Source organism: Portunus trituberculatus, chromosome 22 (genome assembly GCF_017591435.1).
Source record: "Portunus trituberculatus isolate SZX2019 chromosome 22, ASM1759143v1, whole genome shotgun sequence".
Classification (NCBI taxonomy): Eukaryota; Metazoa; Arthropoda; class Malacostraca; order Decapoda; family Portunidae; genus Portunus; species Portunus trituberculatus.
This window is the reverse complement of record NC_059276.1, coordinates 6,955,322-6,980,104: the sequence shown is the minus strand read 5'-3', so window position 1 is coordinate 6,980,104 and position 24,783 is coordinate 6,955,322. Positions and strand designations below refer to the sequence as shown.

The 24,783-nt window shown below is 42.2% G+C and overlaps 2 protein-coding genes across 2 annotated transcripts in view; one reads left to right on the top strand and one right to left on the bottom strand.

The window, feature by feature from the left end:
- Positions 1-2,298: 2,298 nt before the first annotated feature.
- LOC123507490 lies at positions 2,299-8,465 on the top strand. Its single transcript, XM_045260399.1, has 5 exons — positions 2,299-2,609; positions 3,168-3,306; positions 4,138-4,337; positions 6,285-6,455; positions 7,503-8,465. Exons 1-5 carry the CDS (start codon positions 2,511-2,513, stop codon positions 7,767-7,769), a joined length of 876 nt encoding a protein of 291 aa, XP_045116334.1. The 5' UTR covers positions 2,299-2,510; the 3' UTR covers positions 7,770-8,465.
- LOC123507491 (dynein axonemal heavy chain 7-like) overlaps positions 8,459-24,783 on the bottom strand; it is a 43,259-nt gene continuing 26,934 nt past the window's right edge. The window contains 28 exon segments of the mRNA XM_045260400.1: positions 8,459-8,995; positions 9,124-9,267; positions 10,628-10,765; positions 11,265-11,416; positions 11,752-11,989; positions 12,395-12,561; positions 13,318-13,474; positions 15,517-15,736; positions 16,257-16,408; positions 17,001-17,153; positions 17,380-17,525; positions 17,723-17,907; positions 18,318-18,505; positions 18,985-19,061; positions 19,064-19,229; positions 19,736-19,895; positions 20,030-20,221; positions 20,428-20,561; positions 20,700-20,853; positions 21,156-21,244; positions 21,402-21,541; positions 21,668-21,788; positions 21,917-22,137; positions 22,423-22,549; positions 22,691-22,792; positions 22,911-23,138; positions 23,559-23,739; positions 24,331-24,426. Coding sequence (XP_045116335.1) covers positions 8,789-8,995; positions 9,124-9,267; positions 10,628-10,765; positions 11,265-11,416; positions 11,752-11,989; positions 12,395-12,561; positions 13,318-13,474; positions 15,517-15,736; positions 16,257-16,408; positions 17,001-17,153; positions 17,380-17,525; positions 17,723-17,907; positions 18,318-18,505; positions 18,985-19,061; positions 19,064-19,229; positions 19,736-19,895; positions 20,030-20,221; positions 20,428-20,561; positions 20,700-20,853; positions 21,156-21,244; positions 21,402-21,541; positions 21,668-21,788; positions 21,917-22,137; positions 22,423-22,549; positions 22,691-22,792; positions 22,911-23,138; positions 23,559-23,739; positions 24,331-24,426 — 4,435 coding nt within the window. The 3' untranslated portion in view covers positions 8,459-8,788.

Sequence of the window (24,783 nt, the reverse complement as noted above, 5' to 3'; positions counted from 1 at the left end):
AGTTCACCAGAGAAAGGGATGAATGACATAGAGTACAGTGGAACCATGCGTGGTTTGGGCTCCGAGGGGTCTCCAAGCGCACGGGTTCGAATCCTGTCCACGGTCCGAGTGTAGGTTGGGCTTCCTCACTCGGGGCAACGGTTTCCTAGCGGATGGGCTTTGAGATAGGAGGTACCTCAAAAAGTATCCCCTTTAGCCCATAAATTCCCGTGAAAAGCCACATGGTATAAATAAAAAAAATAAAAAAAAAAGATGGAGAGGGCACATCAACAAAGCCACCTAACTTCACCTTTTTAACGCCTTCATAACGCACTTTTTTATCTTGAGTTTTGGGCAAGACTAGACGATTTTATTGACATTAGGAATGGTCTATGGGGTCAGAAGATTAATGAGCTAAGTCTTCACTATTTTTACCCTCCACGTAAGTTTCTGAAGGTGTATAAAATCACCAAATAGTAACCAGAATTAGTGTGAAAACGCGTCATGGTAGTGAAGGGGTTAATCATGATCGTTCCTCAACAAAAATAGTAGAAAAATAAACCAGATGAAAATAAAGGTAAATGAATTAATAATAGCCAATAATAATGAATGCAAGAGAAGATTGTTCATTTCATCAGCCATAACGGGGAAACAAAAAACATTAAATGAAAACCAAATGCAACGTAGTAAACAAAATCAAAATAGAACGAAAATAGATGACATAAACTAATAAGTGATAATAAAGATAATGAATGCGAGGGAAGATTATCCACTCCAGATAAAGCGACGAAAACAATGAATGACAAAACAAAAAACAGCGTAATAAACAAAATAAAAATAGAACGAAAATAAATGTATATAAGCTAATAAGTGATAACAGAAATAATCAATGCGAGGGAAGATTATCCACTCCAGTTGAAGCGACAAAAACAATGAATGACAAAACAAAAGCATCGAATCCCGTTCAGTGCCAGAAACAGGAAAGGGAAATGACGAGAGAGAGAGAGAGAGAGAGAGAGAGAGAGAGAGAGAGAGAGAGAGAGAGAGAGAGAGAGAGAACAAACGAAAAAAAAAACCAGCTAACAGGTAAACAATATAAAACAACACACAATTGTAAACACCATGATAAGAATAAAGACTTGAATATTATAAACGTGTGAAATGAAGAAGTGGAGGAAATTAATCTCTTCCTGCTCAACCTCCCGCCAAAGTCCCGCCCCAGTGTTTGTTTAGCGGTCTGTAAAGCCAGCCAGTCAGTCATTAACCCCTTCAATTGCATATCGCGTTTTCGTATTAATTCTGGTTATTATTTGGTGATTTTATACAACTTCAGAAACTTGTGTAGGGATTGAAATAGTGTAGACTGTGGCTATTAATCTTCTGACCTCCATAGACTCTTCCCAATGTTTTCATATTCATTCTGATTACTATTTGTGATTTTATACAACTTCATAAACTTGTATGGGGATTAAAATAGTGAAGACTGTGGTCATTATTCTTCTGACATCCATAGACCCTTCCTAAAGTTAATAAAATGGCCTAATCGTACATAAATTTGAACTCTCAAGGTAGAAATGCGTCCCAGTACTGAAGGGATTAAGCTTGGTGAAGTTATGTATTGCTAATCTAAATAAAGGTACAACTGTTACTCATGATAAACATTCAGTGCTACTCTACACGAATTAAAGAAGAAAAGACCAAATGAATGAGATCTTAATGAATGTGAGTTACGTATTGTTAATCTAAGTAAAGGTACAATTGTTACTCTACACGAATTAAAAAAGACCAAATGAATGCTATCTTAATGAAAGTGGGTTACGTATTGTTAATCTAAGTAAAAATATAACTGTTGCTCATGATAAATATTTAAAACTACTGTACAAGAATTAAAGAAGAAAAAAGAGCACATCAATGACAAAATCTTACTAAAAAAAATCATTTACGTATTGTTGATAACGCTACACCACTATCGTCATGTTCATCTCAATTAACGCGTCTCGGGAATCACTTATGTGTCACTTCAATGAGTCAAACGTCATTACGGCAGACTCGTGCGTGGCGGCGGAAACAACAGAGCGCAAGAACACGCCGCGGTAATCCCAAGGTTGCAGCGAGGTCGTGTGGTTATGAAGGTTAATCCATGCTCGCTCGCTCTCCTTGCCCTCCCTCTCCTCCACTCCCTTCCTCCAGCCAGTTACCTCGTTTTCTTTGCTGGCTCTCCCTTCACTTGCTTGCTTGCTCTCTCTCTCTCTCTCTCTCTCTCTCTCTCTCTCTCCCTTTCATTTGCTGCTCTCAATCTTCTCATTTCCCTCCCTTATTCTTCATCAGACATCTCTACATTTCTCTTTCTCCCTTTCATTTGCTCCTCTTAATCTTCTCATTTCTCTCCCTTATTCTTCATTAAACACATACTCCTTCTCTCTCTCCCTCTCCCCATAGTCACCCGTTCACTCTTCATCGCCCCGTGCCACCATCATCACAAGCGCGTAGTGAACCCCACACAGTCACGATCACCAGTCCCGCCAGCCAGCATGTTCCCGCGAGGTTCACAGTGGCACCTTCTGCTTCCACTCACCCTGTGCTGCCTTGCCTCGCCTGCCTCACAAATCACTGGTAGCTTGTTTGAAAAGGTATATTGCGTTGAGGGATGGGGAAGTAGAGAGGTTAACTGAATTAGACGTAGTAGTTTATGTTTTCTGAAGGTAATAAGGAGTTGATTGCTAGATTATGCCTATCTTATGTGGTAAAAAGATGGAGAGACACTAATTCATGTTTCCTGGAATGTTTTAAAGGTGAAGTTTAGTTGAGCGATCGTTTAACTCACTCCCTGCAACACGAAACAATCAGTAATACCAGAAGCAATGCGTGAAGTCTCTGTTATCACGAAAGAAGAAAAACACAAGTGATGAAAAATAGATATAGCATTTTTTTTCAAAGTTTAAAGATGGAATGTGGCTGTAGAACAAGTAAAGATGCCCCAGTGATAGGTAAGAAAGGTGTACCAGGTGGCAATCAAAGGGTTAACTAATAAAGCGATCAAGGAAACTCAAAATAATACTCGCTTTTAATGTTTATGTAATAGAAGAGCACGTGGTTAGACAAGCTTTATTTTCTTCATCGTTTTCATCTTACTCTTGCTTCGATGCTTCCAAGTTCACCCTCGTCACGTCACCTCTGCTCTTTCATAGATGGACTTGCCAGCTGAGGTGCTAAACAACTGCCTCCTGACCGTCGTGCCTCAGATCCCAGCCTCGCAACACTCCAGCACCTACTTTTGCGCCATCCAGTGCCTTCACGAACCCAACTGCACCACCTTCTGCATCTCAGGTGAATGTTGAGGGAGCTTTGGCCACGCTAGTATAAAATGACCATCTCCATCGTGTGTGTAATGTCTGAAGCGATTTCTTTAGCGACACCAGTTTTTTTGAGGTACTAGCAACTGTTCAGCGGTGTTTTGTATTTGTTCAGCATTTCCTCCTTTTCTGTCAAGCAGTTGTGATGTTTCTTCACCTCTATTTGAATGTAATGATGTTTTTGTCAGCGGTAACTATTTTGTACGTTTTCAGCGGTACAGCCATCTCTTCAGTGAGCAGTGACGCTCTTTTAGGATATTTTCATCTCAGTTACTCTTTCAATTACGTACAATGGTAAAACATATGACTAGACAACATTCTGCCACGTTGAATTATAAAGATCATAATTAACCACTTTAGTACTGAGACACATTTTCACCTTGAGATTTGCATACAATTAGACTATTTCATTGACATTAGGAAGGATCTATGGAGATCAGAAAATTAACCCCTTCAGTACCATGACTCGTTTCCATATTCGTTCTGCTTACTATTTGATGATCTTATAACAGCTTCAGAAATAGTGAAGACTGTGGCCATTAATTTTCTGACCTCCATAGACTTGCTAATGTCAATAAAATCGTCTAATCTTACCCAAAATATCGTGGTAAAAATGCGTCTCAGTATTGAAGGGGTTAACGGCCAGTCTTCACTATTTCAACCCTGACATAAGTTTCTGAAGGTGTAGAGAATCATCAACTAGTAACCAGAATGAATATGGAAACGCGTCATGGTTCTTAAGGGATTAATAATATTTTCGAATCTAAAGACGGAGATTTTAAAAGACACCTCGCTTTCCTTCCAGACAACACCACACAGTCAGGCGGCGCTGCGTGTGAGCTGGTGAACGCCACGGTAGTGCCCAGCGGATCAAGGGCACAACAGGCAAATGGTTCCTGCTTCGCTCGCTTCCGCTCACCTTGGCCACGGGGCGCTGATCTGGCAAGGGGCAAGGCGGTGAAGGTGCCCGGGGCCTGGGATGACTACGCTGACAAGCAGACGGTGGTGAGGAGGAGGAGGAGGAGGAGGAGGAGGAGGAGGAGGAGGAGGAGGAGGAGGAGGCGAAGAAGAAGAAGAAGAAAAAAAAAAAAAAAAAAGAGGAGGAAGAGGAGGTAGAGGAGGAGGATTCTGCTTAACTTTTTATTTTCAAGTTAAGGATGTTTTTAAAAGTGCCTTATTGACATACTAACAAGACCTGTACTTATCAACAGGTGAAACGCTCTTGACAACCCAAAAACACAGGTGGCGAGAGATGAGAGCGTTTCAGAATAGGGAAGCACTGTCAGTATGAATAAACACACACGCCTCACAGCTGCTGCTTCCCACGTCCTCACCAATGCCCGTGATATATTGCCACCACCACCACCACCACTCCATTGCCGCCTCACAATTAATAACCCTCGCTATATATTATTCCCCCAGCCACACGTCTTACTATTATGAGCTCCTGGTGGTTGAGTGTTATATTTCACTGGGTCCCAATTGTGGTGCGTGGCAGGCGTTAATTCCCTACAGTGGGGTTCTCAAGGGTTCTCAAGGGTTTGCAAGGGCTTCCAAGGGTTCACAAAGGCTCCTAAGGGCTCAAGGGTTTCAAGGTGCGCTACACGTTTATAGTTCATGAAGGTATTTATAAGAGACGAATAGTTACGATGAATCAAGTGTCGCGCCTGGCTAATCTTTATTCTATTGACAGTGTTAAGTTTATTGAGCTGTTTATTCCTTTGTTTAACCCTAAAGCCACAAAATCACTCTTGAAAACTCAGGTTGATAGAATTTTTACTAGTTCTCATAAGGAAATATCTCGCTCTAATGGTACTGATCTTTTTTTCACTGAGTTACATTTATCGATCTATTTATTCCTTTGTTAAACTCTACGACCAAAAAATCACTCTTGAAAAACCCCGATGAATAAAGTTTTTACTATTTCACACCAGGAAACGTCTCACTATAATGGAGCTAATATTTATTTCACCGAGTTACATTTACCAACCTATTTATTCCTTTGTTAAACTCTAAAACCACAAAATCATTCTTGAAAACCCCGATGGATAGAATTTTTACTATTTCACCCCAGGAAAGGTCTCACTATAATGGCGCTAATCTTCATTTCACTGAGTTACATTTACCAACCTATTTATTCCTCTAAAACCACAAAACCACTCTTGAAAAACCCCGAGGAATAGAATTTTTTACTAGTTGTCAATAAGGAAACGCCCCATATTACGATACCAGACAACTTAGAAGTATTGCAACACCACTTTCTGCAGCCTCTTAGATTCTTTCACAAGGCTTTCCCCGACTTTCACTCACACACGGCAGCTGCTCCTTTACCCGCTAACACTATGGCATCAAGTACCACCCCTCTGTTATGGGAATAATTAACTTGCTATTATTTAAACTAGGAATTGCATATGTTCTTACACCATCCACTTATACGTTGTTAAAATCCTCTCTCTATCTCTCTCTGCATCATATTTTCTCTTCTAATCCACATATCTTTTATTTTTCTTCTTTTTTTCATCATTATACCTTCTCTTCTTATTATTGTACATTTTATTCCCTTTATTTTTCATCCTCGTATATTATCTTTTCTCATTCTATCTTCTCTTCCCTTTTTCAACATTATCTTCTCTCCCTTCTCTTTTCCTCTTCATCTCAGCATTATCTTCCTTTCCCTTTCTCATCCCCCTACATGGCCTGTATTCTGAAACGCTTTGCTCTTTTACTATCACTGCTTTCCAAAGGTACCACTTGAAGATACTCGTGTTTTTAAGTGTATTTTATGGTTCTGGTGATAGATCGGCAAGATTTCTAGTTTATTAAAAAGAGAAACTGTCTTGAAAACCCAGTTAGTTGTCTCTGTGGCTTCGGGAAATTGTCTTAGTGAGAGGGAAAGGCGTTTTTTTAATACGGGCAATCTCTCACTGCATGTTCTTTCCCGCCCTTTTGCAGGTAAGCGGCTACAAATGTGAGGTCTCCCAGTATGACTGCTTTTGCTCCTCCTTCAAACTCATCTCCTCTTCCTATTTCACGGTGGATTTGGGTGCCAGTCAGCCAGTCGGCGCCGTGGTCGTCACTGTGTCATCCTACTTCCCAGAATACTTCAAGAACGTTGAAATCAGAGTGAGGATTAGAAGTATAAGGATGTTTTGAAGCGTGTGGGTATTTAGAAACGTGGTGGATGACTTTTGAAGCGTGAGAATGAGTTTGGAAGCGTGATAGATGTGTTTGGAAGCGTTAGGATGAGTTTCGAAGCGTGAGGATGAGTTTTGAAGCGTAATGGAAGTGTCTAGAAGCGTGATGGGGTGTTTGAAAGCGTGTGGGTGGGTTTTGAAGCGTGACGATGTGTTTGGAAGCGTTTGGGTGTGTTTTGAAGTGTGTGTGTGTGTGTGTGTGTGTGTGTGTGTGTGTGTGTGTGTGTGTGTGTGTGTGTGTGTTTTGAAGCGTTTGGGTGCGTTTTGAAACGTAAGGATGTGTTTGGAAGCGTGATGGATGTATTTGGAAGCGTGTTGGTATGTTTTGAAGCGTGTGGGTGTGTTAGGAAGTGTGGGAATGTGTTTGGAAGAGACGGGATATGTTTTGAAGCGTGATGGAAGTGTTTGGAAGCGTGAGGACGTGTTTGGAAGTGTGAAAATGTGTTTGTAAGATGCAGGATACGTTTTGAAGCGTGATGGATGTTCTGAAGAGTCAGGATGTGTTATGAAGAGTGAAGATGTGTTTGCAAGTGTGTAATTCCTCCTTATTGTTTCTAAAGGGCACTGGGATAATATGTTCGGGTGTTCATTGATATATTTTGCAAGCTGTTATGCAGAATCGTTACTTCACTATCATGACGACCATTAAACTCTTTGAAACCAACAACTTTCACTAGAACATGTTAGTTGTCAATTTCATTCATAGTTCCTTTATCATCATTACAATCGTCAGAGCTCCTGGACACTAACAACTTCCATTAAGGCCTGTTAGAAGTGAATTTTAGACCAAAGACGTTTAAAAACAACACTTTGAAACGTTTAAAAGTAAAAACACTACTTTGATTTCTTGTCTTATTTCGCGTCGTATGTCTTCATTTATTTAATCTGTGTTGTGTGTTTATTCCACCTAATTTGTATGAGTGTGCTCTAATTGCCACTCTGAAAGCTGAATAACCTAACTTTCATCTCTCTATAGGTTGGTGATAGGGGCGATGGTGATGACCCCTGTTTGACGAGTACTATGAAACACCATACAGCGGGGAGGTTATCGTGTTTGAGGGGGACTCCACACTCACTGGCCGCTACGTATCGCTTATCAGGAGGGACTACAGCCTGTGTCTCTGCCTCCTTCATGTGTACAGCTGGCAAGGATGCTGCAACTCTACCAGTGGCCTGTACACCTAAACGTTTCTGGTTCTCATTAAGGTTGTTTTCAAAGGCTACAGAAGTGGTTAGTGTGTGATTTCTTTCCCGTATGATACTGAATTCTGAAATGTGTGAGTTTAAGTTCGAGTCAAGCCAAGACTATTTAACCTCCGCACTTTTAAACGCTTCTGGCTTTCACTCTGACTGTTTTCAAGGACTAGAGGTGCTTAGTGTTATGTCATTTGCTTTTCCGTATGCTTAATTTTGAAATGCGTGAGTATAGATTAGAGTCAAGCCAAGATACTTAAGCCCCGCACTTTTAAACGCTTCTGGCTCTCACTAAGACTGTTTTCAAGGACTACAGAAGTATAATATCTTTTAAAGCACTGCCACCACCATAAAAAACATCCTTGGAACCCTCAAATGGCGCCATGAAGCTGAAGCGTTAAGGAAAAGTGTCACAAGGCTATAATTATTCTCTCCACTGTCCTGTCAATCTCATCAGTGTGGAGTGTAGCCAGACTGTCAAGAGGAGGCTTAGGTCTGCTGCTGCTCATCCTGTCTCTCCGTACGTAGCATGGCGCAATCAAGGCCATGGTATTATACGCAAGGTCTTATCTCATCCTGCTGGAGTGAATTATGAGACAATAGTTGTTTACGTCCATTCCTATTATCACAGTTTATATTTTCGTCATCATAAAGGCTCCTCCGTCGATACACAAGTGCAGTGAACTTTATTACAAGTCAGCAGGGTTGCCGCATTGACTGTATACAATAAAAAGTGCAGCCAGTTCCTCATTGTTTATTCATCCTTCTAAAACTAAAGCTCTATTATAATGCGCACAGAAGGAGACATTAGCGCCATCTGTGACTAACTTGAGATACCAAGTCTGAAAGGCAAGGGAAACCTAACAGTAGCGCGTTTGTATTTCCCGACTATGCAAGATTTGAAGTAGACACGTACAGTGCTTGCAACACTATTGAGGAGGAGACTGTAAGGGAGATACATGTAAACAGAGGAAGGAAAAGATAACAGAAATAAAGTGAGAGCGGCGACTGATATGAAGGCGGCGGGCAGGACGGAGGAGTGGGAGGGGAGGGGTGAGCGTGCCCGTCTCAGTCTGAGAGGGAACAGAGTAGCGCCACACCTCGCAGCACCCAGTGGTCCTCGCTGAGGTGTGTGGGCAAGCTGACGGAGATGACATAGTTGGTGCAGTGGCCCGTGGTGGTGAGGTTGCCGCGTCTCTCACTCGTCTTGTACACGGGGCATGAGTAACTCTGCTCCTTCGGGATTTCACTGCGCGCCATCGGCCGCAGCCAGATCTGTCAACACACCGACAGTAGCCGCACGTTATCATATCATTACAGAATTATTACTGATATAGTTACGGTGTAAAAACATGCTCTTATAACAACTACTTTATCCAGAGGAAACAGAATAATCCGTGTACCGGCGACATGTTCTCGTGCAGCCTCCTGGGCAGAGCCTCCTCCAGGCGGTCGTTTGCGGCGTCCCAGCGAGCCCCCTCAAGGTACAGGCCCCGGATGTATGTGCCAGCCTCAGGGACGGGGCTGTCCTCGTCCACGTCCATCACCTGCGGCGGGAGGCTGTCACCAGGCACGATTACACCACACCACGCACCAGGTGGTCTGAACTGCCTGGTTTATTCAGACGATAGGTAGCATTGTGACACAGTGCTTCATGTCATTGCCGATCAAGTTTTGTACTGCACTGCACTGATCTCTTTCATGCAGGGATGAGTGTGCTGGGAGGAAAGTGAAAACAATGAAGTGACATGCAGATCAACGACCTTCCATCCACACCAACAACACCTGGATGGTTGTATACAGACCGTGTCATCAGTCATCTGCGGGAGTACTGGAGCCATATTGAATAAATCCCCATGCACTGGAGTCTTGTTTGTGATGGTGAATATTGGCGTAGTAATGATACGCCACCTGATGGACGCGTCCTGACCACACCACACCACACGCCACACATCACGCACCACGCACCACGCACCACACACCACACAGCCGCACGCCTTCCCTCATACACACACACACACACACACACACACAAGACCAACAATCACTTCCTCAGACATACTCGTACATTTTCCATTCTGAAGCGGCCCCATAAAGCATCACCCAATGGAGACGGTGCGACACTCCAGCAGGATAATCAGCAGCCTAACTATGTGCTGCGCGACACACTCATCCCTCACCACGGCCGCTGCTCATGCCAAAGCCTTGCCGAGCCGCGCCAAAACACACGGGGCTACACCATCACGCCACACCCACTAAATCAACACAAATACAAGCCCTCACTACTCTTTATACCGCGGGGAAGGTGTTTGATAGTCCAGTATACCTAGAAAACATTAATCTTTGTATAATGAAAGGGAAGCGTGGTTAAAGAAGCTTGAATGAAAGGATAACTAATAATATTCTGTCTGGTGATTTTAAAGGTATTATCTAAACTATCACAGCAACGTATTAATGAAAGCAGACACCAGTAACAGTTAATAGAAAGTGCTACCTCTCCCACTTAGAAAAACACCTTGAGCCATCATTAAACCTTTGCCATGAGCACTACACCACTTCATCGTGACAGTCCTGTAACATACTAAACAAAACTGTACCAGAAACAAGTCTTAGCCCCTTCCATACTAGGACACACTTTTCTTGAGACTTGTGTACAATTAGACCATCTTACTAACATTAGGAAGAGTCTATGGAGGTGTCAAAAGATTAATAACCACAGTCTTCACAATTTTAACCCCCCACATAAGTTTCTAAAGCTTCATAAAATCACCAAATAGTAACCAGAATATGAAAATACTGAAGGGGTTAAGGAAACAAGGTAGTGGAAGACAGAGCAAGATATTCCACCCAACACCAAAACTACAAGAAATTAGCCACACAGAAAACAAGTGTTGGGTGTGCACGTACTCTGAAGTGAAAGGCGAGCTGGTCAATGGCAAGAGAGTGTGCCCTGGCGTGGTTCTGCAGCACCGCCGTCAGGAAGGACTGTGTGAAGAAGAACCCGCTCAGCCAGAACACTTTGGGCTGCCCCTTGTCATACCAGCCCTGAGGAGTGAGAAAGATAGGTGTTATGTGATTAGAGTGTGATTTATGCCTCAGTGAGTACAAAGAGAAGATTATAGATTGAGTACTTAGAAAAAACTGTTGAAGAAATATAAGAAAATAGAGAGAGAGAGAGAGAGAGAGAGAGAGAGAGAGAGAGAGAGAGAGAGAGAGAGAGAGAGAGAGAGAGAGAGAGAGAGAGAGAGAGAGAGAGAGAGAGAGAGAGAGAGAGAGAGAGGAGTCATATTTTTAAGAGGATCAATTATACACAACGGACCTTCTTATTCCATGACCTCACTGTAAATACTAAATGAAAAACTAGACTGAGAAATCAACACAACTAAGGATTTGAACATGAGAGGCTAATTGAACAAGCCTTACCCAACCATAAAGCACCTCTTGTATACTCCTCCTTCACCTTGTTTCCACACACTGTCACAGCAACACTCCCCACCCACTCATACATACACCTACAATAAGGAAAACTATGACACCACTGTACCTGGAGAAACTGTAGTCGCTGTAAGAGGTCCGTGATGTAGGAGCCAAGTCCCTTAAGGGTTGGATAAGACTTTGCACGCCAGATTGAAGGGACGCGGCCTGTTCTCACCCCAACCAGCACCTCCTCCACCTCCTCAGTCAACCTCTCCGTCCCTGGAATACATCAGTTACCCATGGAATCCCACCAAACCCAATAATTGAGATCTCTATTCTGAAATGCTTTACTCTCTCACCACCTCTGCTTTCCAAAGGCTTTATTTGAAGATACTCTTGTTTTTAAGGATATTTTTATGGTTCTGGTGATGGATTGGCAAGATTTCTCATTGATTGAAAGGAGAAACTGTCTTAAAAGTATGGTTAGTTACGTCTGTGGCCTTGGAAAGTTGTTGTAGTGAGAGAGGAAGGCGTTTCTTCTTAAATACGAGCATTGAAGTCCAGTGTCTATATTTGAAACATATTATAAGCCTCTGAAACCTACAGTGACTCACCTTCTATAGCTCTGAGGACAGCATGCAATGTGGTGGTAATGGTGGTGATGAGGGTGTTGTAGCGACTCATCTCCTGCACCAGCACTGTGTTGAGGCTCTGCTCCCGCCGTGTTGGGTATTTGGCAAGGGCAGCATCCACGTGGAAGGGAGGTGGTATGCGTCCCAGGATCTCCTCACAGGTTCTGCCCACTGTCTCCCCCTCCCCACTCCCGCCCTCACCGCCTGATAGTGAGGTTGCCTGAGAATGTTCAAGAGTTAATATAAAAGACAGATTGCTTCAGTATTCCCTTGCAAAGAAACAGATATTTACTATAGGGAAGAGTGAAGCAGACTAAGAGTATTCCAGTAAAATATTGCAAGGGTAAAGACAGAATATGGAAACAAATTAATTATGGTAAGAAACTATGTACTCAAGTGTTCTGTCTGTGTCCCTCCATAACTTCCCTTGTAATGGGTTAAAATAAAGAATAAAAAGAGAAAATGAAAGAACATGCTTACTTCAGAGAAAACAAGACTCAATAAAGACTACAACAAATACAAAATAAGACATTGCTTGACTGAATGAACAGAACAGCAATATATAATATAAAAAAAAAAAAAAATAAGGCAAAGAAAAGAGGACACAAGGTTCAACACTGCTTACCTGAGTGAGAAGAACAGCAGCAAAGAGTTTGTTGGTCTCCGCCTGGTCCTTGTTAATACTTGCATTGCTGTTCATGCCAAACACGTAAGGAGGAGCATCACGGGGCAGCTCAGAGATGTGCTCCAGGAAGTGGCCGTGGTCCCCATCAGAGGGTGTGGTATATACTCCTGCAGGGGAGCAGAGGAAGAATCAGGGGCAGTGGTGTGACTAGCATTTACATTTATTTTTTCTTTTCTTTTTTTAAAGCTAAATCAAATTAGCTGATTTTTTTCTATTTATTTGAATAAAGAAGCCTCTATTGTGAGTATCAAGAATATGGGACTAGGCCACTACATAAAACTACATAAAAAAGTCTTCTGAAAGTATGTAGAATTGAGGTGGTGCAGTCTTCTGCTTAGTGTAGTGGTTAGCACACTCGGCTCACAACCAAGAGGGTCTGGGTTTGAATCCAGGGAAGAGGCAAGGCAAATGGGCAAGCCTCTTATAATGTGTAGCCCCTGTTCACCTAACAGTAAATAAGTACAGGATGTAACTCGAGAGGCTGTGGCCTTGCTTCTCCAGTGTGTGTAGTGTGTGATGGTCCCTCCGCCCTCCCTTAGTTACGTCACTTGGAAAAGAGTTTAGAAATTTAGATCCTTTAGGTGCCAAAAGAATACAGTGAAATGGATTTATGTACTGTCCCTCACAAAAGTGTATGTAGTGACAAACATATCATTGAAGGGTTTTATTATAAAGAAGAACAGGAGGAAATTAATAAAAAAAAAAAAAAAAGGAAGAAAAAAAGTCATGAAAGAACAATGTACATATTGAAATGTTAATCAGAGACACTTGTAAGAAGAAAAAGAGTTTACTAAGATGGAAGAACGAAACAAAGTACAGAAGGGGAGATCATGAAGCACTGAAGCAAAACATGAACAACATACCATGAGGATCAAAGGCATGAGGGTCTTCTTTCACCACCTCAGGGTTGTAGAAGAGCCTTAGAATGGTGCTAAGGGTCCTTCTGTCTCGCTCATCAGTCACCTTCCCACCGTAGTTGCACTCTGCTGTGAGGTAGTGCAGGGCCTCCCAGGGGATCTCCTGCAGGGGGTGGGTCAGGATGGGGAGCAGGAGGTGGCAGGGAGTGTGTGAAGGCAGGGAGGGGGGGAGAGGAAATATTGATAGTATGGAGGGTAAAGGAGAGGATAGTTGAGAAGAGAGGTTGGTGGTGGTGTGAAAGGGGAGTGAGGACAGGCCAAGAGGTGTGGAGGGAAGATGTTGAAGGAAGGGAAAGAGAAAAAGGTATATGTTAGATAACTGACACAGGATGCATTACCACTGCCGTCTCTAATCATTGGTATCAACAGTTTATTATTTTATTATTTAACAATTGGTTTATCTTCATATTTAAAAGTTATTTATATTTAAATGATTAGCTGCAACATTTAGTATTAATTAACAACATAATTAATTACTTTTGTTTTTTATTTATTCATGATATAATTGATTTACTTATATACACAGTAGTATTGTTTAATAGAATAGTGAGCCTTACTTAACAATTACAGTAACAGGGATGAAAGTAATAAGAGAAAGAGAGGATAACAAGAAATATAGAAAGCTTGAAGTGACCCACCCATGGCCTGCAGGACCACAGCCGTCCCGCCACACACTCACCACTGTGGTCCTCAGGGGGGCAGGAACAATGCGGATTGTTGTATTCAAATCCGTATTAGCGAAAGACAGACAAACCAAGACAGTTGCTCTTGTATGGTATCTTACAAAAAAACAAGAAACAAAAAGAGTAGTACAGTAAATCCAAGGAGTTACTGATCCAGGTCAGACTCTCAGACTCAGCTACACGGAGAGCTGTACAGGTAACATATGACAGAAACTTGAGATGGACATGGAAGTAAGCAAGAGACTAAAGCCCAGAGACATGCTGAGGGCACGTTGCAAGGATCCAACAGGAGACACACAGCATCACCACTCTCTGCCAGTCCACCGAGTCACTGGAGGAGTCTGAGAAGCAAGCCACACACGACTCATGGCCAAAGGGGATTGTGCTCACCATCGCGGGAATGGTCCGGCAGGGAGGCGAGAGTAGACCGGGTTATTAAGCGAGTTTTCACAAGAAATGGAAAGCGATTACACACTGGATGTTGCTGTGAGAAGCTGCTGGTGTGTTGTGGCAAAGATGAATCCTAAAACCCTGTTCCATTCTAACATGACATGAGAAAGGTCATAAGTGTTAAGCCTCCAGGCAGTCCACTTCCACTGAAATGTATCTTTAAAGCCTGTTGCATCTTATGAGTGGAGAAAAGAACCAAGAAAAGCTAATGTCTGCCAGCAAACCAATAAACCAATAAAATGTTATATAAGCTCTGGTGTAAAATGTGTACAAATGTGTTGTCAAAATTCAATACTGCTTGGTGATACTAAGAGTGTTCTATACATAATATTGTAGGAAATGTGTTGAAATATATAAGCTGTGGTGTAAAAGTATGACAATATACATATATATATATATATATACATAGTATAGTATACTATATACTGTAAATTAAACTATCACCTAGTTCACAGGAAAAAAGGAATGAGTGTAAAGTGATAAAAATGTGAATGTTATTGTCTTCCTATCTAGTTTGATGGCTGGTCCTGGGAGCTTCCTGCATGATGTGACCATGGCTTCAACTCTTTCATCAGTCAAGTTTCAAGACACATCCTGTTTTTCATCTTTCTATCTGACATCTCAATGGGAACTGACATTAACCAGACATTTTTTTTTTCACTCCAAGTTTTTGTTGCCCTTGGACAGTAGTCCTCTTACAATAAATAAATAAATAAACAAGACAATTTCTCCATTCCCTTCCAGCATGAATGAAGGATCTGTATGAGCAGCACACTGAGCACTGACATGTTTCTGCCACGGCCACCCTATGCATGAGCCTCCCACAGAAGACTAGCACATCAGAAATATGTAATATGGATACTGTACATCTCTGAAAAAAATACTTATATAGTCATTCATGGAAACACTAAATTAGGTATTACTTATCAACAGCTAAACTTGGATATGAATTCAATATATACAAGTATTTCCAATGTGTATTTCACCAAACGCCATGAGAACTTTCACTCACCACATAGTTATCGAGGAGGTTCCGGAGCTGCTGTGCCGATATCCTCAGGTCAGTGTCGGAGAAGGAGTAAGGGACATTCCAGCCCAGCGGACCAAAGAGGCGACGCTCCTGCACGACAGCGTGGAAGAAACACAAGGAGAAAAGCATGCGGCGGAACCTTTCTGAAGAGCCCGACCCCAGCAGGAAGTCTTGCTCAGAGAGTGGGTCAGCAAGGTACAGGCTGGAGGAACAGTAGGTTTTTATAAGCACATACATAATTAAGATGCCTGTCACTGCCTCATATACTGCCACTTTCTTTACATTATCCCTCTTTTTCTATTCCATTTTCCATCTCATTCACCATCTCTGTCTCCAAACTTATTGCTTTTCTTCTTAAATTCTTTCACTTTTTCAGACTCTTCTTGTTAATTTTTACCTACAACCTGTTTTCTTCATTCTCTATACCTCTCTCTTTTCTTTGTCTATTTTATTTACTGCCTCTGTTCTCCTCTGCTTCTCCACCCCTCTCCTTAACATCACTTATCTGTTACATCTTATTTCTTTCTACAGTCCCTCTCTTTCTCTATACCTCTCCATCCTTTTTCTTGTCTATTTCATCTACTGCCTCTATTCTCCTCTGCTTCTCCACCCGTCTCTTTCACATCATTTATCTGTTGCCCCTTATCACTTTCTACAGTTCTTCTATTTCTCTTCTTCAACCCACAACCTTTACTATCCCCCACCACATACTACCCCCTCACCGCTTCAGGTTAGCTCTGAGTCCCTTGGGAGGCTCTGTGACCATCTTGATGCTGGATTGAAGGACAGAGACTGGGAAGTGAGCCGATGGGTAGCTGGTGAGCCACAGCCGGAAATCAGAGTGAGTTGCTTCAGGGTTCAGATCTTCACACAGCTGTTCAGAAAAGTGTGCAAGGTTGTCAAGCACTTTAACCCCTTCAGGACCATGACGTGTTTTCATATTCATCCTGCTTACTATTCTGGAGATTTTATACAGCTTCAGAAACTTTTGTGTGGATTAAAATAGTGAAGACTGTGTACATTTATCTTCTGACCTCCATAGGCCCTTTCTAATATATATGAAATTGTCTAATCATACCCAAAACTCATAGTAAAATAGTTAAAGCTAACCTAACCCAACAGAACTAGTATACTAATTAAGCAGTAAAACACTTCAGAAAAATGTCCAGGAGTGTCAAGATCAGGAATTAGAGAGGAAATGGATCTGAATGCACAGTTTGGTGCAACATAATGAACTGGGGATTCCTTTTCCTTCATCACAGAAATATTGTGAAGGAGTTGAAATATCATTGAGGAACTAAAATTAGATGAAAAAATATAGTGAAAACTCTGTTAATGTTCTCAAAAGGCACAAAGAAACTTAAACCAGCAATATATAAAACAAGGATACAAGATAAAATATAGAACACAAGCAGACAGAATTAGTCCATTAAACTTTACAAACACATCCAGTATCCTTGTCTTACCTTCTCCAGGGACGGCATGAAGGACTTAGCCAGGTGACAGTTCTGCAGCAAGACCCACGTGCCGGTGCGAGCCCCTTCCTCTATCAGCTTCCTGGCCACTGGTCCCTGGCCCTGCCCAAGTGACACACTCTGCAGGCGATCTCCTCCCATACCCTGTCAGGATTAACAATGGGATCTGTGAAGGATTCTGAGCTCTTCCTGTCCTTGTCTTCTTGGTACCAACAGGGCTATCAACCTAACTGAATCTAACTTAACCTAACCTAACCTAACCTAACTGTAATCTAACTTAATCTAAACTAACCTAACCTAACCAAACCAATATATGCAAACAGTAAACCAAACTGAATATACCTCTACTTACAGTGCACAAAACACCCACCTGGTCCTCTGCAAACTTGAGAAGCAGATTGGTCGGGTCAGCACCGGGTGTGAGGAGGAAGATGAGAGGAAGGCAGCAGTTGGAGTCAGCAAAGGTGCGTGCCAGGTCAAAGGGAGGTGGCTCAATGTATGCCTTCCCCAGCAGGTCTATTCAGGATTCAATAATAAAGTCAATATCTCAGTTATTGTTAGCTTTTTATCAGTACTGGATGTTGCCTATAGCTATTATTGTTTGCCTTCCCCAGCTGGTCTATTCAGGATTCAGTAGTCAGTGTCTCAGTTACTGTTAGTTTCTTAATCAGTACTGGATGTTGACTATTATATATGTTTATCTCACAACACACCTGCTACATAGTCCTGCACTGCTGCCACCACCTTGTCTGGCCGCAGGCACCTCAGGACACACAGCAGCTGCATGCGGGTCAGCTCCTCGTCCTCTCCTGTTGGAATGGTCTCCTTCTGGGGGTCCTCTGACTCAAACACAGTGCGCCACTCCTGAATATGGTCCGAGAAGAGGTCCAACCAGGTACTGCAGGGAGGAGGTGGCATGACAGTAGGAATGAGAAACAGCATACAGAAATATTGTATTGTTTAGTGATGTATTGCATCCAGTATTATGATCACTCATGAAAACTTCTTCAGTTAGATGCAAGAAGCTCCTCACTTACTTTGTTAATTTCTCTCTTTCAACTTCATTTAATTCAAGTGTTTAACATGCTGTACTGAAAATACAATTCCTGCTGTATTATCCCCATATGCTATTAAATGCATAAATTGTCATTAATTCAAAGGTGCAGAAAATCAACTAATACAAATTCAATTACACTGACAACTCTTCAAATGGAGTGAACTCATATCTTACATAATAAACAAATGGAGAGAGAGAAAAAAAACCTTCATCTTTTAGGAAACTGTTAACAAAGAAATACCTTGAGTGACGCCAGACAGGAAAGCCGCTGGAACTGCACCCAGGTGGTCTCTGGCAGCCAGTCAGGGGCAGGGTTGGGGGTCGCGTTGCTGGCCAGTGCCACACCCCCCGTCAGGAGGAACAGCCACTCAGCATCCACGATCTTGTTCTCAGACCGCTGCAGGTTGACACACACCAAGAAGGAAAACACCAACTTGTCCTGCGGCAAAGAGAAAGACAAATGAAACAAAGGATACACACATTGTTAACTTCACCTTGAATATCTGAAGAAAACAGCACACTACATTGCACCATTACTCAACATACAGAGACCACTTTAAGAAATTGGCAACCTCATGAGGAATTACATACAGGAATCAAATATCAAATTCTATCCTTATTCCCTGACTTTCATGCTTTCAAAATTACTTTAACAAATATATCTTCAAATCTTACCATTACAAGTAGAACCATTACTCAAACTTACATTAAATAAAACACAAAATTTCCTTAACATTATAAACATAAAATAATAACCCCTTCCAAAACATGAGACAGCCAGACACTAAACCTCAAGAACAGAAATCTAACACACTACCAATTAAACCTGGAAAATCACCAAGACCACAGTGGATTTGGTTAACCTATCCATCCTTCCCTGACATACACACTTACAAAGGAAACAGAGAGGGAAGCTACCTTTTCAAACAGACCAGTGCAGACATTGTTGTACAGACTGAGAGTGAAGTGGTTCCTCAGTGCACTCAGGCGGTCAGGAGCTCACTGGCCTTCTCAGAGTTGTCAATGGAGTTAGAGAACAGATTGACAAACCAGTTAAGGGAGAATTGATACATGGGGTCCAGCGCTGCCAGGTCTCGCAGGGTGAAGAAGAGGATGGAGGCAGTGACGGCAACAGGACGGTAGCCAAGACGAGTGGTGTTGATCTAGAATACATTGATGCAGATAAGAGGAAATACCAAGATGATGAATCACATACTACTATAAGTCAAGAATGAGATGACAAGGCAGAATAAAGAGAGGAGATGGAGAGAAAGATAAAAAGAAAAGGAAAAGAAATGAGGAATTCATTCAAAAAGATAGAAGGAAGTACCAAGAGTAATGGGAATACTTGATGAATTGAATACTACTATAAGTAAATCAAGAGATGACAAGGTACAATAAAGAAGAAAGTGAAGAAAAGAAGATTAAAAAGAGGTGGAAATGAAGAAAGAGGAGTTGGTAAACAAGACTATTCCATAATTTCAGACATTTCAGAACCAATCCATAAAACAAACATTAGACCACAAGGGTGTATATAAGTTCCAAGATACAATATAAACACTTTGGCACCAATAACTTGATGAAGAAAAGGAAAGATAGTCCATTTATTTCCCCATCCATTTGTTTTGTCTTTCATCTCTTTGTGTACTCATCATTGTGTCTGCCTCACCTTCTTCTCTGTCTCCTCAGCAATGGTCTGCTTCTCTTGGGTCTCCTTCACCAGTCTGTTGGCGTCACTCAAGATGTTGATTGCCGTCTCATCCTCAAGAATGCTTCCCTTCGAGGAGGAAAGAGTTGACAGGATCCGATCTTCCAACTCCTTCAGGTTCCTGCAACAGTAAATCTTGTCAAATATTTTTAATACTTACATCAATGTTTTTGGTTATATATTATCTAACAACTGAATTTTGAAGATGAGTCAAGAGGTTCTGATCTTCCAATTTCAGAGTCAAATAAGACTTGCTTTTTGTTCTGTGCTGTCTGAAGCATGAGTGTGACCCTCTCCTCCTCCAGCTCAGGCTTCTCATGTGCCACCACCAGCGCCAGCAGCTGGTCCTCCAGCCCAGCGCCAGTCAGGGCAAAGTTGACGAGGGTGACCTTCACAGACACTTCAGGCACATAGTTTGGGTTGCTCAGCTTGGTGGTCAGGTACATGCTGGCAAGGGGGACTTTGCTGACACATTGTTCCTGTTATGCTTAGGGTTATATTTTTCAAGAATTTATGGAGTTTCTACATGTATCACTGTCAGCTTTTCTCTTATTTTATTGTTTTATTTCAGAAATTATAATCTTATAGTAAAAACTTTATATCTGCTACAGAATCTCAAGATATCAATATCCTTAAAAACATTTCTTCCTTACCGGAAGTCAGCCGAGTACTCAATGGTAGCATCGCCAAGCTTGATGCAGGTGGAGCCACTCTGCTTGAAGGTTTGCTTCAGCAGGAGAGGCTCAAGGATTGGATCCAGCTCCTCACCAACATTCTCAAGCAAAACCTGAGCCACACACAGACACATATATATCAATAATCTTGAAGCTAATATCAATACTGCATCTTATACAATATAACTTAAAATCACTACATGATAATACTCTCTCCCACTCTCTCTCTTGCATTAAGGATGGATACTGACTGGCTGGCCAAACTGGATGCAGTTTTCCAATGTTCTGATGAAGTCTGGGTCTGAGAGCTTCACCACCTGGAGGGAGTTGTCCTTCTCCATGTTCCTGATCCACTTGTTGGCCTGGCCCTGCGGATCAATGAGCAGCGGCCACCGGGTGGTGTTGCTGCAGGCCACAAGAAAAGTTAAGGAAACTTGCACACCAATTTAATGTTCTCATGACCTTATATCAATAAAGAAGTATTTACCTCCACTGTAAAACTTGGAATTAGCATCTATTTCTAAATACATATTCAATAGTTACCCTTACATGGTACCTGGACTGTACTTTCCTTAATCCTTTCCAAATACAAACATTATTAGTCCTACAAAACAAACAGAACAAAAGTATATGCTTATATACATTCTCAAATATTTTCATGATAAGAAATGAAAAGCAACATCACTTTAGGTGAAACTGTTTGGTACCTGATGATGACACCATTATCAATGCTGAATGGATCTGTGGGGAGGCCATTGAGTGTCCAGTCCCTGATGGTGAGAGGGTCTCCAAGCACCTGCATGAAGAAACAATATGTGCAATGAAAGTTAACAGAAAGAAAACACTCCAGCCAGCTGCTGTTCCAGCAACATGTCATTCATACTTCTAAACAGAGACAATGAGTAAGATTCCTTCCCCAATGTCTGGCAGCTCAGCACCAGAGGGGAACTCACTGAGGCCAGAAGGAACTCCCCTGAACAAGGGACACCTCTCTCCCGACATTCCTGCTGCCACCTGGCCGTCTGCTCAGCACGGTACTCTGGTGTGAAGGCCCCCAGGTAGGCAATGACACCTGCTGCCAGCAACATGTCTCCTGTTGGTGTAAGACTGAAGGTTAATGACAATGTTCCTTCCAGGCAAGAATCCTATGCCACACACATGTACCTACACACAAGTAGTAACAAAATGGTCAAGCTGGCCAGTGTGCTTGTAAGGTCACCTGTCAGGTATATGTAGACCTGTGCCAGGTGGTGGGCATTGTCAGTCCAGCGGCTCTTCTCACCACCAAGAGCAGCCAAGAGTTGCTCAGCGCGGTCTTTCTTGATGCTGCACAGCTCCACCTGGTGACACAAACACAACACTTCACTCATCATGGGACCTTATGTACTATACACTTATATTTGGTCTATCTATATGCAAGGAAGTAAAGTAACTACACAAACACTTCATCTCACACTCAGCAGCTCACCGTCTGTTCAAGTTCAAGCTTTTCCTTCTTGACAGTGTCAAGCTCTGCCTGCAGGCCAGCCAGCTCCTCTTGAACACCTCTCAGTGCCTCCTGCTTCTTCCGCAGTTCCCCCATCAGACCCTGGTACTGCTGGTCTGCACGCTGCAATGCCTCACGCTTTGGTGCCACCTTGCGGTCCACCTCCTCGTACCGCTCCATGGCCAGTACCCATTTGCACAGACCTGGTGAGTGAAGCAGCCTTGTAACCAGTATTGCTGGATATGCTACCAACACACACACTGCTAACCAAACTTTAATAATAATTACTTGAATATGCCACCTAGAACATAACAGAGGCAGAGGTGGTGAGAAACACATGGAGACCCTTTGCAATCAGTGGCACTGAATATAGTAAATCCTAGACATTCTTCTATCAGAGGATATGAAGTGCTGACAACAAATACAGAGACAGCCTCCTTAGTTACAGTGATCCATGTCTGCCACAACAGTAACTTGTTGCCACCTACTCTCTGCAGCTTTGGACGCCACCATGATCTTCTCCGGCTTGAACTCCTGGTTGTCCCGGTACTTGGAGCGGATGGTCTGGATGGCCTTCTGACTTATGTTCTCCTTGTCAAAGTTCAGCAAGTTTTCCTGGTGAATGAGATGACGAATCAGTAACAAAGGTGTCAGATCACTTCTCATCTACACGAGACATGTAGTAAGAGAACACAAGAGAAACAATGAAAATTTTGGTATATAATTACAACTACTAGAAATGAATGCCAGACTGACCTTGAATTTAATGTCACCAAGGAGCCTCTTGCTGACAGACCAGTACTCCTCCACCATCTTGCCGGTGCCTTGAGGATCCGGCACTCGGTCTGGCTTCTCCCCCTGTGGAAGTTCAACAGAAGTAAGGAGTTTTCAGCTAGGAAGAAAAGAGTTTAGTCAGATAGTAGGACAGAGGCAAAAGGTCTGTGATAGTAATAGTAATTGTTACAGTATTTCTCACCAGCAGCACACACACAGCCTCCATCACCAGCTTAACACCAGCAGGAGGATTCTTCATAGCTTTGATGAACACAATGTCATCCTGCTTGATGGTGTTGAGTGCAGCAGTGGCCTCCTCCAGCAGTGGCAGTGCCAAGTTCAGCTCAGCTTCACACTCCTTTCTGATCCCATTGGCAGCCTCGGCAGCCTCATTGGCCACCTCCTCGTCCTGCCGCACCACTCGCTCCACCTGGTGATGTGGCAGTGTTAACGCTTCAAGGATGAGAAGATTGCTTCGTATATCATTAAAGAATACCGAACTCAAAATTGCAGTAAGATCAAAATACCTCAAGAATTAACACATTTAGATTTTAACATCCACAAAGCAGCAAATGTACAAATACTTTCTTCCTAAAATACACTTTGTCTTCTATTTCAGTTAAAAGTCATGCAAAACACTCAACCTTAAAATTTTCAGGAATAATAAGATGGGAATCACACACTTTCTTCCACACCTCACCCATATCAACTTTAAAACACTAATCTATCTACCAATCTATGTATAAACCAAGCCACCAATCCCTTACAAAGTGACCCACACAAACCACCCACACACACACACACATACATCATTCACACCATTATAAATTTCTGACACTCTCTCTCATACCTCAGCCACTTCCTGCCTGCGCTTCTCCACAACAGCCATTTTCTCCTCCACCTCACGAGTCTTGGTGAGGAGGATTGGCTGGAGGTTGAGAAGCTCCTGTTGCATGGCCAGGACAGAAGTCTCCGCCTCCTCCAGCCTAGCCAGACCCGTGGTATAGCGACATTCCAACTTCTTCACCTCACTGCCACCACACAAAGCCACATGTTTTTAGTAATTGTATTCTTTCTATGGCCCGTATTCTGAAACGCTTTGTTCTCTCACCATCACTGCTTTCCAAGGACTCCAGTTGAAGATACTTGTGCTTTCAAGAGTATTTTTATGGCTCTAGTGATAGATTGGCAAAATTTCTAGTTTATTAAAAGGTGACACTGTCTTGAAAACCCAGCTAGTTGTCTCTATGGCCTTGGAAAATTGTTATAGTGAGAGGGAGAGGCATTTCTGAATACAAGTGTATGTGCTATTAGTCTATTTACTTAAGCATATGCTAAGCCAGCAGTCACATGTTGGTATTTGCTTCAATTTTAGTAGTGGTATTTAGTACTTTTAGTTTGTAAATCTAGTAAAATACCATACATCATAATTATCACATATATTTGGTGTTTATATTTCTGCTCATCATTTATCACTATTCACTGAGACACAAACTATATAATAAAGCTTCCTCTATTTGAAGCATGACACACTGCTTTCCTGCCAGTGACACTATATTATACTTTCACAATAGAGTAATACATTCCCTCCCTTGCTCCTAATCACAAGTCAACACACTGACCCTCGGCGCCGCTCCAGGATGACCATGTAGGTGTGGAGGAGCTGCAGGTACGAGGTGGGCGTCACATAGTTGTAACGTCGGAGATGCTTCAGAAACCTGCCAAAATTAAGAACCTCTAACTATATACACAAAAATCACAGTAAACAAAGCCACAGTATTTAAATGGCAACTTTTATTCTTGTAAAAAATACTTTGGAACCACTAAAGTATACAGTTAAAGCACATGAACACAAATTACAAAGAATAGTACCATGGAAAGAAATTGTTTGATGACACCTTAACCCTTTCATTACCATGACATGTTTTCATATTCATTCTGCTTACTAACTGGTGATTTTATACAGCTTTAAAAATTTATGTGGAGATTAAAACAGTGAAGACTCTGGCCATTAACCTTCTGACCTCCATAGACCCTTCCTAATGTAAATAAAATTGTCTAATCACACCAAAAAT

Excerpts from the sequence above, each read along its gene's own strand:
- LOC123507490 (XM_045260399.1), top strand. The coding sequence starts at position 2,511 with ATGTTCCCGCGAGGTTCACAGTGGCACCTTCTGCTTCCACTCACCCTG. Across the intron at positions 2,610-3,167 it reads CTGGTAGCTTGTTTGAAAAG|ATGGACTTGCCAGCTGAGGT; the intron begins GTATATTGCGTT and ends GCTCTTTCATAG. Across the intron at positions 4,338-6,284 it reads ACGCTGACAAGCAGACGGTG|GTAAGCGGCTACAAATGTGA; the intron begins GTGAGGAGGAGG and ends GCCCTTTTGCAG.